The sequence below is a fragment of the Mus caroli genome, unplaced genomic scaffold (genome assembly GCF_978045245.1).
Source record: "Mus caroli unplaced genomic scaffold, Mus_caroli_1 scaffold_8, whole genome shotgun sequence".
NCBI classification, from domain to species: Eukaryota; Metazoa; Chordata; class Mammalia; order Rodentia; family Muridae; genus Mus; species Mus caroli.
The window spans coordinates 27,396,535-27,415,260 of NW_028227263.1; the positions used below are offsets into that span (position 1 = coordinate 27,396,535).

The following is an 18,726-nucleotide window of genomic DNA, read 5'->3' on the forward strand; positions in this document are numbered from 1 at the left end:
GATTTCTGCTATGAAGATGGGCTTTATAGCTTAAGGGCCCAGGATCTGGAGATAGTGTAGAGGTCACCAGACTATAAAGCACATGTGACATCTCCCCTAAGGATGCTGTCTATTGGCTGAGAATCAAAGCTAAAGATAAAAGTCCATGGAGGGAGAGTCAGGGATAAACATTCTGACTGGTTATCCCTGACGGGTTGGGGTGAGGTCTGGCTCTACAGATAGGAAAGGTCACCAGGATATTAACATCTGCTCCCATCCTTCTGGGTGGAAACAAGGTATCCATTTCCTCCACTGAGGAACCAGCCCTGTGTGGTGAACACTCCTTGTTTCTCCTTATCTGTGAGGACTTGTGCCCTCTACGCCTGCCTGCTTCCACACCTCTCTGCTGTGATAGTGACAGACTCTTATCACTCTGGGGCCATAATTCCTAATAAACTTCTACAAGTTGCCTTCGTCCTGGTGTTTTGTCATAGCAACAGAAAAGTAACCCATATAGGAAGGAAGAACTTATTTTGGCTTGTGGCTTAGAGGGCACAGTCTATCATGGTAAAGAAGTATGGGGGGGGTGGGGCTAGACTTGTTCACATCCAGGTGGATCAGAATGCAGAGAGCTCTGGTGGAGTGGGGTGGGGACAGGGCATAACTCTCAAAGGTGTAACATCCCCCACCCCTCACCCACACCCGTGACTCACCTCTGGCAGCCATACCTCCCGTGCCAAGGCTCCCCAGCCTCCCCAGACAGCACTGCCAGTTGGAGACCAAGTGAGCCAACCTCAGCCTGTGTGGTTGTTCCTCACCCAGACCACAGCACTGAGCAGACACACCTGGGTGGTTTTAAGCCATCCGGTGTATGGTGATTTCACAGCAGGCATGGGAAACTGAAACACTCAGCAAGTCCAGCCAAGAGCGGCGTGCTTTGTTCCTGAATGGACCCCGGGGGTTCCATAGATGATGACACCCTTAGTGTGTGCAAATATAGTCTGTGATGTTCTCGAAACAACGAGATTGCAAAGCAAAGCTCCTTGCAGAATGTAACCTGACATTAAGCAAATGCCCAACCATAGTTATCAGGGATTACCATGTCTTGGACACTGCTCTGGGAGCCAGGAGTACATTCGTGAACAAGAAAACAGACACAGGTCTGCTTCTGTAGTACTTTTCACAAGGACAAAAGAATACATCTCAGAATGGCCAATACATACTCCCCATCACATCCCTGAGTACCCGGGGAGGGGTGGCACGTACTCCCCATCCCTCAATATTGGGGGTGGGGATTTGTTTTAGGACCCCTTTGGATACTAAAACCCAAAAGGCAGAGGATACTCGTGTAACCCCTGACTATAAATAATTTCTAGATGACTTGTGATAGATGCCTCATACAATGTCAAGGCTGTGTAAATTCTTATTCCACAGTCCTCTGTAGGGAACAATCTAAAATGTAGAAGCATGTTCAGGACATATCAATCTCTGTGTGTGTGTGTGTGTGTGTGTGTGTGTGTGTGTGTGTGTGTGTGTGTGTGTGCATGCACGTATGTCCTGCCAGAGCATACATGTAGAGGTCTGATGACAGCTTCAGGCATCAGTACTCTCTCCTTCCACTGTAGGAACCCTGAATTAAGATGGATGCCTGGCGCCAATCCTGGCTTTTATGGTTCGAGGATATTTGAGTTCCAGTTTTCATGATTTTGAGTCAAATGCTTCACCCATCTCCCTGGTCCCCGCGGAAAAACTTAAACAATGTTTTCAACACTCAACTGGTTGAATCTAAGGATATAGAGAGCCAGCTGTGTCAAGTGGCAGGAGATGGATAATGTTTAGAAGAAAAATAAAGTGGGGTGTGAGCACAGAGTGGTGGGGTCTGCTGTCTTAGGTTCACTGGGCAGAGTTAAGGAAGGTGTCCCTTCCAGGATGTGGAAAAAGGGATGGAGGGAGCTATGAGTCAGCGTCGGAACCTTGGTCAAAGGGGATAAGTATAGGGCATAGGCAAGGGTATAGGAAGGAATAGCCTAGAGATGGGACAGCAAGGATGGTGTGCTGGTTGCTTCTTGTCAACCTGATAAGAACTAGAGTCACCTGGGAAGAGGAAACCTTCACTTAGGAATTGCCTCTGTGGTGGTTTGAATAGTAACGGCCCCTTATATATCTGAATTCTTAGTTATCAGGGAGTGGAGCTCTTTGAAAGGATTAGAAGGACTAGGAGGTATGTCCTTGTTGGAGGATGTGTGTCCCTCGGTATGGTCTGTGGGGTTTCAGAAGCCCATGCCAGGCCCAGTGAGTCTCTTTCCTTATGCTTCCCTGGATCAGGACGTAGTTCTCAACCACTTCACCAGCACCAACCATGTCTGCCTGCCTGCCACCAGACTCCTCACCATGATGATAAAGAACTAACTTCTGGAACTGTAGCCACTAAATGTTTTCTTTTATGAGCGTCAGCTTGGTCATGGTGTCTCTTCACAGCAATACAACAGTGATTCAGAGAGCCTCCATCAGATTGGCCTGTGGGTATTTTGTTGATATGGGAGGTCCAAGTCTCCTGTGGATGGTGCCACTCCTGGGCAAGTGATCCTGGGGTGTATAAGAAAAAAGGCCAAACAAGCCAGGAAGAGCAAGCCAGGAAGCAGCACTCCCCTATGGCCACTTCTTCAGTTCCTGCCTCCATGTTCCTGCCTTGAGTTCCTGCCCTGACTTCCCTCAGTGATAGCACATGACTTAGAAGTTGTTCTTGGTCAGTGTTTGATCACAGCAACAGAAAAACAAACTAAGACAGATGGGGAATCTAAAGGCAGGTATGTAACTTAAATACTGAAGAACAGGGAGCTCCAGGGAGGAGAGAAGAGAGCACAGGAGAGAAGTACGAGTGTGTGGTTCTTTCTGCAGGATCTTAGAGATTACAGAGGTTCTAGGGGGCTTATTCTGAACAAAAAAGAAGTGTGTCAAGTTTCAGAAGAGAGCCCATGTGGTTTGATCAGGTTGTAGAAAAGCTACTCTGGCGATTGTGTTATGAATGCAGGACCCCGCTGGGGACTGCAGGAGCAAAGCAGGGAGGAAGACAGATGGCTTTGACTACATTGGTGGGAGAGGGCTCTAGTTGAGGCTGTAGCAAACAAGTCTTAGAAATGACGATTTTTGATCCCAGCATCCAGTACTGTGCAGTGACTGAGCACTGACTACCCAGCACTCAAGTTCTTCTTGCCCTTGTCATTTTGCCTTGAACAAAATAGAAGTTCATTCTTAGACCTAAATTTGGACATGTTCTCCACTCAGACCTGCCAGCTCAACAGACCAGAGAATCTACATGCCTTTGCTGTTTGAACATGAAATGTCCTCCACTGGTTCATATGTCATGGTGCCAAGTTGGTCTCACTGTTCTAGGAGGTTGTTCTAGAAACTTTAGGAAGTGGGACCTAGCTGGAAGAATGTAGGTCACTGGGGTATGATTGTAAAGGGGATACGTGGTCTCTGCTTTGTATCCTGCCCACCATGAGATGAAGCACACACACCCCCACCTCCCACTCCCATCACTGTGTTATTCCTTAACTCCTTCCACTTTGCTATGGCCCAGGAACAGAGCCCAGTGACCACTGAACCCTCAAGGCTGTGATCAGAGACAAGGAAACCCAAATAGTCTTGATGGTGCACAGCTTTAGACCCACACTTGGAAGGCTGAGGCAGGCAGGCCTTTATGAGTCTGAGGCCAGCCTGGTCTGCATAGCAAGTTTCAGGACAGCCAGGAATATATAAAGCCACCCTGTCTCAAAAAAAAAAAAAAAAAAAAAAAAGGAAGAGGAAGAGGAGAAGGAGAAGGAAGAAAAAAATTTTTTATTAGCACCAAGTAACTAATTGGTTTTCTTGAAACAGGGTCTTACTCCATAGTCTAGGCTGGACTTGAACTCATGATACCCCTATCTCAGCCTCCTGAGAGCTAGGATTATAGGTGCATACAACCATGCCTGGTTTATGGTATTAACTACTTGGGAGAAAAAAATCAAGTGGTGTTTTTCAATGTTTGGAAATTCAGGCTTCAGCATCTGTAAATAAGTGACACAATTGACTCCATTCACGAGCTGATGTGGTTTCTGAAGCTGCTACAGTGATTTGGGTCAGGTGACCCCCAAACTTGGAAGCATTCTGGCTCTGCTATCTATGAATCAGACTTCATTTAAAAGTGCCTTTGCTGAGCTAAATGATGTGAGATGACGTCACACTGGACTAAGGTAGGCTTTAAAACCAATGACTGACTTCACTGGTTCTTCCCCCCACACTCTTGGTCCTGGGTATTGGACCTAGGCCCTTACACGGACTAGGCAAAAGCTTTGCCCCTGAGCTGCACCAGAGCCCTCTCTGTAGTTTTCAAATTTATGATACAAGTTCTTCCTAAATTTTCCATGCTAACTTTGGATTCTCTGTAGCCCAGGAAGACCTTGAACTATAGCTTCTCTTGCCTCTGTCACCCAAGTAGCTGGGATCACAAGTCTGTGCTATCACGTCTGGCATGGCTTTTCTTATTGCCTTGAGACAAACAAGAGATCTCACTCTTCAGCCCAGGCTGGTCTGGTATTGACTGTGTAGCCCAGTCTGGCTTCAAACTCATAGGATCCCTTTGCCTTAGCTTCCCAAGTGCTGAAGTTATAGATGTGAGCTAGAATGCCCAGCTTACAACTGACATATTTAAAAAACAAAGGAGAGAGAGATTTGGAGATAGAGATGCCAACAAATTCAGAGGAAAGAGATGGCCAATACTGCAGTGTTATCACTCTGGGGCTTTGAGGGGAAGAGCCTGACCCTGTGACTTTGCTACGGAAGCCTCTAGACCCGTAGAAGAAATCAGTTTGGTTGTTCTGATATTTTGAGACAGGATTTCACTATGGAGCACAGGCTGGCCCTAAACTTATGCTCGATCTTCCTGCCTGAACTTCCCAAATACCAGGATTACAAATGGGTGTCACCATTCCTGGTAGCTTCAGGCCACTCCTTTGTACTGCTTCATTCTAGTGGCCCAGGAAATGAGCAGAGCTACCCTGTGGCTACTGAGCAGACCTGAGCAGTTGTGGGAGCCTGGCTCACAGTATGAACCTGTCCACAGGGTGGGTCCTCACGAAAAGTGTTTGCTGAGCTCTGATCTATGGTGTTGACATTGTTTGGTGGTAGGAGGTAGTGTGCCACCATATCTAATAGGGGAAAATTAATCACCTAGTTAGTGTCACGACCCTGGCTACTCCAGAGACAAGAGGACCAGAGTGCAAAGTAAGACTAAGACATAAATGTGGTGCCTCTGTTCTTCCTAGCCCCCTTCTGTTGGCACTGTGACTTGCTCTAGGGGAACACCCTTGGCACAGTGACCCTGTGTCCTGTTCCCTGGGCTGGATACCCAGAGTATTAGTCACTGTGGGCTGACTGCAAATACCATGGGTTGAGCAACTTAAACAATGGGACTTATCGGCACCTGGGTCTGGGGGCTGGGAAGTAAAGGATGGAGGCCTGCTGGGGTTAGGTTTCTGAGGAGGGCTGCTTTCCCAGCTCAGAGATGGAACCTCTTCCTGTATCCTATGTATGGTCAGTCTTCCCTTGGTGAGGTGTGTGAAGCCAGCTAGCCATGTCTCATCACAGATTCTATCAGATTAGGGGCCCATCATTACAACCTCATTTAAACATAGTGAATACCTCAAAGCCCTGTCTCCACATGGGCATCTTGGGGGCTGGACTTGAACATAGAATCTGTGGTGGAAGTACAATCCAGGGGAGGGCTGTCATTGCCTTTCTTACTTGGTCACTCTTCACACATGACCTGGCAGTATCCCAAGGCATAGCACTGGTCACAGCTTTTGGAGAAGCAACTTTTTTTCCTTCGAACCCAGAAAAATGTGCAGCTAGGCTAACCCTTGGCATACTGAGGTGACCTGTCAGAGCCCAGTCCATTAGGAGAAAACAGAGCTGAGAGGCAGAAGGAAAACAGGTACACCTGGACTTACTGGACCTAGATCCAGCTTAACCTGAAGGAGGATCTCCTTTGATTCCTCCATTACCTTGACGCCACACATTTTCCCTTAAACCATGTCTGGCTGTATTTCTGTCCCCTTTATCTTGTTAGCTAGTCTGTACTTTCTTATCTAATACACATTCTGGAAAAGTCAGCCTCTTTGAATCCATCCCTGTCACTACCCAATAGATGCATGAACAAAGTGGCCGTGGTGGCAGAGACGCAGGTTATAAATGGGCTCAGCAAAACAGACTTTCACTCACTTTGACCTGGCTACGGGTGTTGCTGAGTGCCAGATCTACCCACAGCAGAGACCAACTGATATGATACCGTTCCCCAGGAATGAAGGTATGGTGACTCCTCCAGGAAAAGAGCCAAGACCTGCTGAGGTGCTTACTGAGTCTGGAGGAAGTACAGAATATCGAGGAAGGTAGTTATACATACCAGCTAAGGCCACGTGACCAGCTGCAGACACGATCATAATGGACACAGTGTCTCTGTCGTATTTTGCTAAGAATGTGAACACATACACTCAGCAGACATTTTGCTTTCTTCCATTTCCCTAATGTAATATAACATAGGTTGAGATAATATCAGTGATTATTATCATATTTACGTCATGAAACACTAAAAGACTAAGCATCCCTCAAGGGACATTGCCATCTAGTCTAAAATAAATAATTAATTAGTGATTGTATGTGGCTAGTTATATCATGTTGGGCAGAATTATGACCTAGTTATTGTTTTCATTTGGAAGTTAAGGGTGATATAAGGCAATGTGACTGTGTGTCAGGTTGTCAAGGGGTGGGTGTGTGGTGGCAAATCTTGGCATCAACTTAAACACAAGGGGGACACCCTTGTGAGGACACCCTAGGAATCCTCTGGACTCTGGCAACAGCATACATGGGATCTAAAGTAAATCCAGTGGCTGGGGAGATGGCTCAGTCAGTATAACACTCGCCTCACAAGCACGAAGACCCTCGTTCCATCCACAGAACCTCTGTGAGGAGGCAGGTATGGAGGAGCAGCACACGATGGCACGAATGTGAAACTCCAGCACTGGGGAGGTAGAAACAAGCCAATCCCTGGAGCTACTGGCCACCGAAACAGCAACCTCAGGTTCAGTGAGACACCCTGTCTCAAAAACCAAGGCGGAATAGCACCCAAGGAATAACACTGAGGAATAAGACCTAAGTTTAACTTATGGCTTTCACATATAAATGTGAGTGAACACACACATACACACACACACACACACACACACACACACACACACACACACACACACTTCTGCTTAGCCTGACTAGTTCAATCGGGATCTCCTGGACTAATGCCGGGATGACCCTCTATCCTGGTTCCATGGTTGGGCTTCCATATGCTCTAAGTCATTTACCCTTGCTCCCCTTATACAGCAGCAAGGTGTAATAAGTGTGAACAAATACAGACGACTATTCAAATACATTCAAATTGTTCCTGGGACTATCATGTTATGAAAAAGCGCATGCTTTCCAGGTTTGTAGCAGAGTCCTCACAAAGGACTCAGAAAAAAAAATGCCCAGAGGACACGTGGACCTCTTCCCTGGCCACCCTGCCTTCTGACTCCTCTAGATGGAAGCACAGCTCTGCAAAGGCTGAGTGACTTTGGGTGATCTTTGGAACCTGGCTGGACTCTAGTATCAGAAAAACTGAGAAGGCACTACTTATTAGCAATAGATATTAGCACTAATGTCTTATCAGTATGGATTAGCATTAAAGTACAGAGTAAGTATGTACCATGTGACTGATGCAGGTATAAGGCAAACCAAAGCCAAAACACAGTTCTTTCTTTCTTTCTTTCTTTCATTCTTTCTTTCTTTCTTTCTTTCTTTCTTTCTTTCTTTCTTTCTTTCTCTTTCTATCTTTCTTTCTTTCTTTCTTTTCTTTTTTAAAATGTGTGTGTGTGTGTGTGTGTGTGTGTGTGTGTGTGTGTGTGTGTGCTTGCATACACGAGGAGATCAGAGGGTAACTTGCAGAACACTTCTCTCCCTCCACTATGCAGGTTTGAGAATCAAACTTAGGTGGTGAGGCTGGGCATCAAGCCTGTCTTCTGTCCTGTAAAAACTATCATTATCGCTTTGCACCAACTCTCCCAGGTCTCAGATCCAACACTACCCCCTCAGACACCTTACAGTTTGGGGCAGGACTCTGAGGATCATCCTTTGGAGGACCAACTTGTACTCCTTCATTCAGCTTCCTTTCAGAACATCTGCTGGTGGGAATCTTTGTTTATGAGACAGTCTATGTAGCCCAGACTAGTCTTGAACTCATGACTCCAGCCTCGGGATCAGAGGCAGTCATCACCACCCTTCTCTGTCCGTAGTCCCGTTTTACCAGGCTGTGAGCTTGAATAGCAGGCAAGAGAACCTCCACACTATCAACTGCATTCCCAGCCCTTAGGCTCCTGCCTAGTGCTTAGTAGGTACTCTACGGAGGTTTACAAGACAGCACAGCAGCAGACAGCTAGGGGCCACTTCCGCCCGAGCCTGCCACGCCGCCAGCGGGACTCGTTGGGGGTGGGGCCGGGCGAAGGGAGGGCCGGGCGGTGGGGCTGCAAGCCTTCCTCCAGCAACTTCCCAGTAAGTGCGGGATCAGATGCAGCCACCGCCCCGGAACCAGGCCTTCCCTGTTCTGCCTTCCAGGAGGGGGCCCAGGAGTAGCCCTCGGGAGTGCAGTCTCCCGCAAGTCCCGAAGTCCCTCTGGCCACCCGACGTCGAACCAGGCGGAGGCTGGGAGGGGGCCGCCCTCCCCGCGAGGCTCCAGACTCCGGCATTTCCTCCCCGCTGCCCGGCGCGGCCTTCCCCTCCGAAAGAAGAAAATCCCGGGACCCGAGTAACCCGGCCGATCGCCCCTGTGCACAGCTGTGGCGGAGCCAGGAGGGCCGCCCAGGGTAGGGTAGGAGTCCGGGGCAGAAGCCAGCCCAGGGCAGCGCGGCTGGGACTGAGCGGGACAGGGACAGGGCGCGGTCAGGGGCCGGAGCGAGCTGCGCGGGCGGCGCCTGGAAGGGGAACTTGAGCTAAGAGTGGAGGCAGAGCAGCGGGGCTGCTGGCCCCGGCGCTGCGAGCGGGGAGCCTCCTCCAAGGCCAAGGACACGGGGGCCTCGGGGCCTCCGGGACACTGCGCGCATGCTGGGCAGGGGACACCACCCGGGCTCGCGCCCTGGGCCGCCCGGTCTCCCGGCATGTCCGTGCGGTACACGCTCAACCTGCGGGTCTTCTGGCCCTTGGTGACCGGGCTGTGCACGGCGCTGGTGTGCCTCTACCATGCCCTACACAGCAGCGAGGATGCCCGGGCCGAGTCCCCCGACGGCGCAGACAGCGGCTTCCCGCTGCTCAAGGTGGCCATCCTTCTTCTCCTCGGCTACATCCTCCTACGATGTCGCCACGCCATCCGCCAGCGCCTGTTGCCAGGCTCTTCCCGCCCGCGTGGTCATGCCAACTTCTCAGCCAGATCCTTGCAAGAGCCAGGCCTGAGCATCTTACTGGAGAGTTACTATGAGCACGAAGTGCGCCTGTCGCCACATGTGCTAGGTCACAGCAAGGCACATGTGAGCCGGATTGTGGGGGAACTGGTGCAAGCTGGCCGGGCCCGAGGGTCTCCAGGCCTCATCACCGGGGGAGCGCTGGCTTTGGCCTTCCGGGGAGACTTCATCCAGGTGGGCAGCGCCTATGAACAGCACAAAATCCGCCGACCCGACAGCTTCGACGTGTTGGTGCCACTGCGACTCCCGCCGCAGGTGGCGCTGGAGCCGCGGAGCCTGGGGACGGAACCCTCGCTGACCCCAGCCTTCCGCAGCTGCTTCGTGTGCGCACTTAAGGCACCACCCTCGCCATCGGGGGCCTCGACGGGCCAGTGGCATCGCGACTGCAAACCCTTCGCTGAAGGCTTCTGTGTGGATGTGCAGGGCCGTCGCCACCTCTCAGCTACCCTGGTACTGCGCTGGTTCCAGGCGCACCTACAGCGCTCCTTGGCCACTGTGCGCTACAGCTTGGAGGGTCGCTGTCGGGTCAGCCTGACCCCAGGCAGTCTGGAGCAGCCCCCCACCCTCCACATCCTTCCTTGTCGCACGGACTACGGCTGCTGCCGCCTTTCCATGGCCGTGCGCCTCATCCCCGCTGTCCACCTGGGTGATGGCGTCTTCCTTGTGGCACCGCCACCACCACCCTCGCCTAGCGGGGCCCTGTCAGAGCTCCCAGGTGGCCTGCGCGCCGAGGCACTGTGGGGTGTGAACACAGCACGTCAGGAGCAGAAACTGCTGGGCTGGCTTCAGGAACGGGCGCCTCCAGGTGCCTGCTATCTCAAGTGCCTGCAGCTGCTTAAGGCTCTTCGAGACTTGGGTGCCCGCGGGCTGGACCCGATGGCTGCTACACACTGGGGACGTATCCTGTCCTCTTACGTGCTCAAAACGGCGGTGCTGGAGGTGCTTCTGAACGAGGGCGGCCCGACGCCCAGCTGGGACGAGGCACACCTGAGTGAGTGCTTGGAGAAGTTGGTGAAGTTCCTTAGGGACTGCCTGCTGAGGCGCCGAGATCTCTTCCATTGTGTCCTAGGTCCGACTGGGGCAGCCGCCGAGGTTGGCCCCCTGCCCAAGGTGCTGCGCGAAGCCGCTCCTGTTGACCTCCTGGCGCCTTTCGACCCGCACTCCCGGGAGCTTGCAGCAGCGCGGTTGCTGTCCACGTGGCGTAGGTTGCCCCAGCTTCTCCGAGTCTACGGTGGTCCCCGCTACCTTGCCAGGTGCCCCGCACCCCGGAGTCAACGCATCCAGGGCTCCCCTGAAGATGAACCATGAACCCTGATTACACTCTACCTGACCAAATGCACCTTTCCCACAAGATGAGAGAGCGGATGGCAGCTAAATTCAAGATGAGCTGTTCAAGGTGTGGGAAAATTTGAAGGATGTCACAGGATTTGATGGCACAAATGTTCTGTCCTAGGCTCCATGGCCTAAGATATCAGTGGCATCTTCTGCAGACCTACTAGAGTATCTTGGGTGGTCTCATACACAGATGTCTCTGACCCCGAATTATTAGAAGCAATCACTTTTGATATACTTATTTGGTAAATACTAGGTTCCCAATTGGCCCCTAGTTTTGGAGGGGTGTTGTATGTATGTTTCAATGCTGGGGCTAGAATCCTAGACCCCTATGCTAGGCGGGCCCTCTACCACGAAGTTACATCCTGGGCCCCTAGTTTTTTGTTTGTTTGTTTGTTTTTGTTTTGTTTTTAAAGAATACTTATCCACAACTGGAATTGAAATTCTAGTCGAGCTGTTAGCATTCCAGAGTCCTGATTTAGCTATTTCCATAAGCATGCATGTATTTTTTAGTGGTGCAATCACAGGTTTGTTGAATAAGATTAATGGAGTTGTTATAAACTAAGTGATCAATGCTAAGAGGTGGCCAAGAGCTGGTCAGAGACTTTCAGAGCAAGTGGCACTTTCTGTCTAGTCATTTTCTTGTTCTGTGTTTGTTGGAACCAAGGGCTATTCAAAAGAGCTTCCACACGGTTATCTGAAAGACCAGGGCTCTGAAAAGCAGCCAGCCAGCCACTATCAGCACTCCTCCGGTCATAGGTGGGGATTTGCACTTGACACTCAATACCTGTTCATTTGAGCCAGGCAGAATGCAGAGGGAAAGATCCTTGATTAAGACAGGTCTGGCAAAAATGTAGAACACAAGTCTTTTAGAAGTGCCTGCCTAGGGCTCATTGTAGACTGGATACAACCCACTTAGGTCTCAGAGCCTCTGAGCAAAGGCCCCGTAGGCTTGTCTCAGAGTGTAAGGACCTCTGAGGAGAGAATGCTTGGTGTGCTGCCTGGGATGGGGTAGGGTCCAGTGATGCCTGATATCGGGGTAGTGGCTGGGAGGTTCTTGATTGCCCAAGCAGCCTTACATCGTATTGAAGGCCAGTCAATTCTTGCTTCTACTTATGACTTGTAAAATAGTAGGTTGAGGTGTGTGCTTGGAGACCTGTCAGTCTCCAGCAGTGGGCAGAAGAGATAGGCAACAGGAGCAGAGGGAGAAAAGAGGGAGCTGGCTTACAGTCTTTGCCCTTCTCAGCTCTAAACTTCCCTGGCCTGGGCACCCCTTGCTGTTAGGAGGATCCCATCCTCCAGTGCCTCCTATCCTCCTGCCTTCCAGACAACTTCCAATAGCAGTTCAAGTTTAGAAAGCTTCGTCTTCCTCTCTCCTCATGGGAAGTGTGGCCAGTCTCAGTAATACACTTAGGGATTTTTTTTTAAACAACAAAGATCTGTGCCTCCTTAGACTCCTTAAAGTGAAGGTTGGAAGATAAAAATAGTCACATGAATGGGGTCATTGTTTCATTTCTTAGCTATGTGGAGGGAACTCTGCAAACTCTCTTTGGGGCACCCGGTTGGCAATCGAGGGGAATAGAGTGTAGGGATTTCTCATTTGTCCTTTGCAACTCCGACTGAAAGAGAAAGTGTTATCTTATTGAGTTGTTTTGGAGACCATCCTTCTTGATACCCCAGAGATCATTCTTAGTTTTTTTGAGGCCAATATTTGGTTATAAGGTACGGCATTGGATGAAAGGGTTGTTCTGTCAGCCTCTTGCAAAGATAGAAACTGCACAGTCGGTTTGATTTTAATTACTTTAAAAAGCCAATGCCAAGGGAAGATTGTGCATGTGTGTGTGTGCATGTGTATGTGTGTGTATGTCTGTGTGCTTGTGTGTCTCTCTGTGTGTATCTGTATCTGTGTGTGTATGTGTCTGTGTGTATAATACACACATGATTTCTACATTCATCCTGTTGCTGCCTCTGTAGTCATTAAGTTAGAACAGGGGAGAGGCAAATTTCCAGCTATTTCTAGCTTAGAAATTTCTAGCTAAGGAATCCCTTTTTAAAAAGTCTTGATAATATTTTAAAGTATAAATCTGGTTAGGATCATAAATATGAATAGCTTATATAAATATATCTTTCTTGTAGGGTTTTTTCTTTTTTTGTATTAATTATCCAAAGCTTCATCCATCCTCAAACTTTTAAAGTTTATTATTATTATTAAATTAATGGGCATTGTGTTTGTAAATTTTTAAAAAATATTAATGTTTTATTTAAATGCCATGCTGAACAGTAGTTCTCGCTATGTGGCAACAAAAACAAGAGATTTCGATCAATTTTGATCAATATTTAGTGATCTGAAACATGTACTGTGTACAGATGCAATAATACAGCTTTGAACTGAGTCCAGTGGCTGCCCAAGGCCTTTCAATTCAGCTCAGTTCTGCATTTCATTATGGCTACTGTCATGGCCTCTATCTGACATGTATACACCTTTGGTGTATATTTGGTGCTGGAGAGTCATATATGCCAATATTCTCACATACAATGGCTCTACCAAAAAATAAAAAGAGTTGTTTAGCCAGTGCCCAAAGAAAATCGTTTTTTTGAGGAAGATGACTCAGCTCTTTTGTGTCCAGACACCTCAGTAATTCCCACTGCCCAGCTAGGAACCTTCCTGGAATGCTTGTGGGCTAGGAAAATATGCGTTTTGCAAATGAAGGAGAGTACAGTGTGAGTGGATGCAAATATTCTCTGAGGATTTGGGGGAGGAGGTCTTAAGGTGTATGTGAAAGGAAGAGTTGGGAGGGAGAAGGGTGGAGACACCTCAAGGGTGGGAGAGAGTTTTGGGTGAGGAAATGTGTTTTTAAGTATGTGCTAGTTCAGGTCAGGAGTCACAAACTCAGCAGCCTAAAGGCGGGGAGATAAATAAGAGGGTGGAGGGTGTGGGGACTGTGCCTACCTTAAAGGAGGCAGCTCACCTGAGCTCCAGACTGGAAAATAAAGGGTTGGGTCAACAATCGGCATTTCAAATTAAAATACTAACGCTCACTGGTTTTTAATTTAAGAAGTAATTTTAAAAGTCTGAAACCACCAAGTGAGCCAGATATCTGGTTGAACCTGAGGCCACCAGTTTGCGACCCCTTGCCTTACACAGTTAGCCTTCTCCCAGGTATGTATAGGCTTATATTCTTTGCCATAGAGACAGTGGTTAAATATATATAAGTGGGGGTGTGTTAGTTCATTTCTACTTTATCTCTCAGAGTTAAGCTTTGTTATAGGAATAACAGCAGAAAAAAAAAATAACACAGCCACAGATAACATTTATCCCCAGTTCCTGGTAGGCTGGTAGGGCTTTCATGCAAGCCTGGCTCTCCAATTAAAATCCCAGCTAAAACATTTGGGGCAAAAAAAAAAAAAAACAAAACAAAACCAAAAACCATTTGGGGCAACTTTTGGAGGGGTGCGAGGCTGGTGATTTGAGGCCAACTTCTTAGCCTGGCTGGAGCTTGCAGGTGAGTAATGAGGAAGAATCGCAGAATAATTTCTTTCTTTGTGTTTGGTTCTTATGTGAAAATTAATTTTTTTGTTGTTGTTGTTGATCATGGTAACCTAGCCTGGGCCTTCACAGTATTGGTTGGAAACATTAAACACCAGCAAAACCAAAACAATATCAACAGTCAGTGTTCCAACTTTGGGCCAAATTGCATGGATTTGTACTATTCCCACCTCCAAGAACACTGGCTGTCTTTCTATTCCTTTCTGACTCAGTGTCTCCCACCAAAAGGAGCTGAGCCTCCTCCCAAAGCATCTCTTGTCACCTCCCAGAGGAAGTCACGTTTTCCACAGAACTGTGCTTCCTGGCTTTGACCTTGACAAAGAGGTTTTCCCCCCATGTCTACACAAAGGAAAATTTTCTCCTGTGGTGGAAAAAAATGAACCTCTTCCAAATTTCTGACACCCTCCAGAGGGGAACTGGCTCAGTGTTACCCCTGTGGTATGTGTTAGGTTTTTTTTTCTTTCTTTAATTGCTTGTCTGTAACTTAGACATATCTATTTATTTTTTATGGCACACGGTGGGGTGGCAGAGGGTGGTAAATTCCAGATCATGTACACAGAAAAAATAGACTGAAATATGCAGCTAGCTGATATGTAATCTGGTCCTGGAAGTGTTAGATATGCAGGGATATTTTAGCACCTTTTAGGGGAAAAAAAAAGATGTCTTGGCTCAGTCACTTGACTTGAAGCACTCCAGCTCTGGCTGTTTTAAACGTCCCTTTTAACCCCAAACTGCATATGGGGGTACAGTTTGGGGTCACAGTTACAGCCTAAGTTTGTTCCAATAAAAGAGACCAAAGAGTTAATCAGAACTGGTTGGCTGCTATAGCAACTGTGTGATTAAGGATGTCTTCATCACACAATTTCCATGGTCCCAGTGGTCAAGGCCTGTCTGTCACTCATCTTCATTCGAAGTGGAGTGTCTTTGCACTTTCGAACCTGTGGGTCACTTGGGGACCTGTTCTTTCCAATTTTGCTATATCAATAAAGGAACTTGTGGAAACCTCTGGACTATGTGTGGGCTTTGGGGATCTGGGTGCCTGTGCCTAGACTAGCACAAACCTCAGTGGCGCCCCCTCCCCCTGCTGTGTGTGTGTGTGTGTGTGTGTGTGTGTGTGTGTGTGTGTGTGATGGGTTTGTGGGATTAAACTCAGGTCCTCCTCCTGCGTGGGTGGTAATCACATAACCAGCTTAGCCACCTCCCCAGCCTACCTCAGAGGCTTTTCTGGAACTCCGTCTCATGATCCTGCTGGAGAGAATTGTTTGCCCATGTGGGAGAAAATGCCCTGTAGACATACAGCTGTGCCCCTGCCAGCCCCCTCCAACCTGAGTCAAGTATTGACCTGTGGCTAATTCATAGTTCAAACACTTTGCCCAGAAACTGCCTGGGCCCTGGGGCCCTCTTGACACGGTTAACTGCTAACACTGAAAAACACCCAGCTTAGCTGAGAGAGCATCTTGGAGACCAAGTTGGGCGGTTGACATCTCAGCCAGGTAGGCCTCAATGAAACCTGCAGCTACGATGACTGCGCAATAGTTGTGGGTTAAGCCTCAGGGAAAGTTGATGAGTATGTTTTATTTGGTTTTAAATTAAAGTTGTAAAGACTTGGGCCATTGAAGACAGCACAGAGATAGCAAAGACATACACTGCCTCTTCCAAGTTACAGACAGGGGCTGGCAATCAGCTTCCAAATTACAGACAGGGGACTAGGGTACTGGGCAGGGAAGTCAAAGAAACCAACAAGAGAGAAACCTAGAGTGTAGAGATTTCCAGGAGGAGTGGGTGGTGCCTATGTACAGATCTAAACACAGGTTGGAATTAGCCAAGCAGAGGAAGTGGAGCAGCTGTGTAAGACTACACCAAACCTCACAGTGAGGGAACTGTGACAGAGGGAAACTGGTTACCTCACAGTCACCAGGAACCAAGAAAAGGAAGGAGCTAAGGTCACAGTATCTGCTCTCAGTTACCCTGCCTCCTTTCTCTATGGCCCAACCCCCAAAGGCGCCATCATTTGCCCACAGCACCATAGCCAGACAACCAAGTCTCTACCACACAGACTTAAAGGAGACATGAAGACCCAAGCCATCCCAGAAGAGCATGGAGGAAAGGCTATGTTTGGCTACTGCTTAGAAAAGCCTAATCTATAGTGACATCAACAAATAAGGATTTCAAAATCTACCCCTTCTAGTAGCTTGGATGTAGGGTTCCACAGTTGAGGGATGATTTGGGATCCGAGCATCTTTTTGCTTTGGCTTTCCAGGTAGTTTTATCTTATCTTCAAGTATATGTCAAGATTCCACAATGACCACTATCTTTTCCTACAGCTGCCTTGTTAAGAGAGAGGAAAACTGATTATGGAAAGCAAAGGACTTAATTCCATTTCCTACTGGACATAGCCTGACACATGGCATATTTGCAAGGGACGTTGGGAAAGAGTCTGGTGCGTGGCTTTAAGCAGCACTGAGCAAAATGGGAAAGGCCAATGGGTATTTGTGGATACCTGCCATAGAATCTGCCAATGAACAAAGCCTTAGAAACATATTCCAGAAGACTCTACCAGAAAAGGGAGCAGTAGAGGACCTACCATTTCATATATACTTGATTCAGACTGTCCTAAGTTGGCATGCCATAACCTTGACAGGTGTGTCTTGTCTCAGGGTCATGTTTATTTGTGATGATGATTATAATTATTTTGTTAAGCCAGTTAATTTTTTAAAAATATCACGCTTCAATATTCAACATGAGAGTGAAGACTCATCCTTTGATAGGGGTTCTGGAAGAACAACTCATGCGCACAGGCGAAGTGTGAGTCAGATGTTTGCAGTCTGCCCCTAGGATTGAGTTCACAAGAGGGGATCCCCCTCAAGCCTCAGTCCATTGTTTCTCCATCACAAGACTTTCTTCTCGGTGGGACCAAGGCTGACTCTACAGCTTTGAACACTTGGAGTATCTGTGTGTAGGAAGAGGTCCATCCAGTTAGTGGCTTGCTCATGGTCAATTCCTTCTTCTACAGGGCCTCCTCTTCTCACAAAACATTCTCCAGTTGTCTTAATTGCTAGAGTTCCAGGCACAAGGCTCAGGTTCTCAGTGGCCCTGGCCCTAGCTTTCTTAGGACACACCAGAGACTTTGCAAGATACCCAAACTTGCAGTTCTACCATATACCAGCACCTTAGAGAGTGCAGGACAGAACTCCATGGATGAATTTAGACTATAGAGTCATTAACCACTGACTTCTGTTTGGTGGCCCTTCCAGAACCTTCTGCCTGTCATTTCAACATCAAGAATGATGGAACCAGTTGATATTTGTCATATCCGCTTCCTGGCAGAGACAGGAAGGTTGAAGGGTCAGCAGCAGAGGTGATACTGGACAGAACTCTTGGGATGAGAGACACAGGACAAGCATTACTGCTGAGCAGGCATGGTGCTTACATTTTCAGACACTTCTCCTTTCTCAATCCCCAGGAAGACAGAGACAAACTGGTTAAGATGTCAGAGTCATACCGAAACTTCTCCACAGAGAAAAAAGCTTCAATATTGGGAAGAAAGACACTACCCTCCTTCTGTAATCTACCATCCTGGAGAAAGCATCCCATAGACTCTGGCTTTCTGTCACCGACAAAATACCAGACACAGTCAAGTTTTAAGAAGAAGCAGTCAGAGAAGAAGAGGAGGAAGAAACAGTCTACTTGGGCATAGTCTTAGAGGCTTCAGGTCATGGTCAGTTGGCTCTGTTGCTACTCCTTCATTGCCATAGGGGAACATCAAGGAAGAGAGAGGCTGAGCTTCCCTTCAAATGGCATGGCCCCCGGTGACCTGCCTTCTTCCTACTAGGCTGAACTGCAGTTCAACCCCTTGCTTCCCTTCCAGTCACATCATGGGGTGGAAACCAAGTCTTTAGCACATGAGAGACATTCAGGATTCAATGTGCAGCAAGTCTTTCCTGTCTTCATAAAATGCTAGCTCTCTTCATGAACATCCAATGACTTTATCCAAGTGTGCATGCACATCTCCTGTGTGTGTCTGTGTGTGTGTGTGTGTGTGTGTGTGTGTGTGTGTGTGTGTGAAGGCAGGTGTGGGTGTGCATATGCATGTGACAATCAGAGGGTAACCTCGGGTATAATTTTCAGGCTCTATCTGCCATCTGGTTTTGTTTTTTTTTTTTTTGGTTTTGGTTTTGGTTTTGTTTCAAAACAGTCTCCAAGTGGCCTAGAACTCACCCAGTTAGCTAAACTGACTGGCCATCAAGTCCCCAGAATCCATCCACCTGTTTCCACCTCCCCAGTACTGACATTACAACCATGTACCACCACCACACCAGGCTATTTAACATAGGTCCTGGTGACAGAACTCGG

The 18,726-nt window shown here is 48.1% G+C and overlaps 1 protein-coding gene across 1 annotated transcript; it reads left to right on the top strand.

Moving 5' to 3' along the window:
• The first annotated feature begins 8,556 nt into the window (after nt 1-8,556).
• Nucleotides 8,557-15,375, top strand: Itpripl2 (ITPRIP like 2). Its single transcript, XM_021168968.3, has one exon. The coding sequence runs from the start codon at nt 9,195-9,197 to the stop codon at nt 10,800-10,802; it is 1,608 nt and encodes a 535-aa protein (XP_021024627.1). The 5' UTR covers nt 8,557-9,194; the 3' UTR covers nt 10,803-15,375.
• The last annotated feature ends 3,351 nt before the right edge of the window (nt 15,376-18,726 follow it).

Bases quoted from the DNA above. Each gene is read 5' to 3' on its own strand.
- Itpripl2 (XM_021168968.3), top strand. From the start codon at position 9,195: ATGTCCGTGCGGTACACGCTCAACCTGCGGGTCTTCTGGCCCTTGGTG.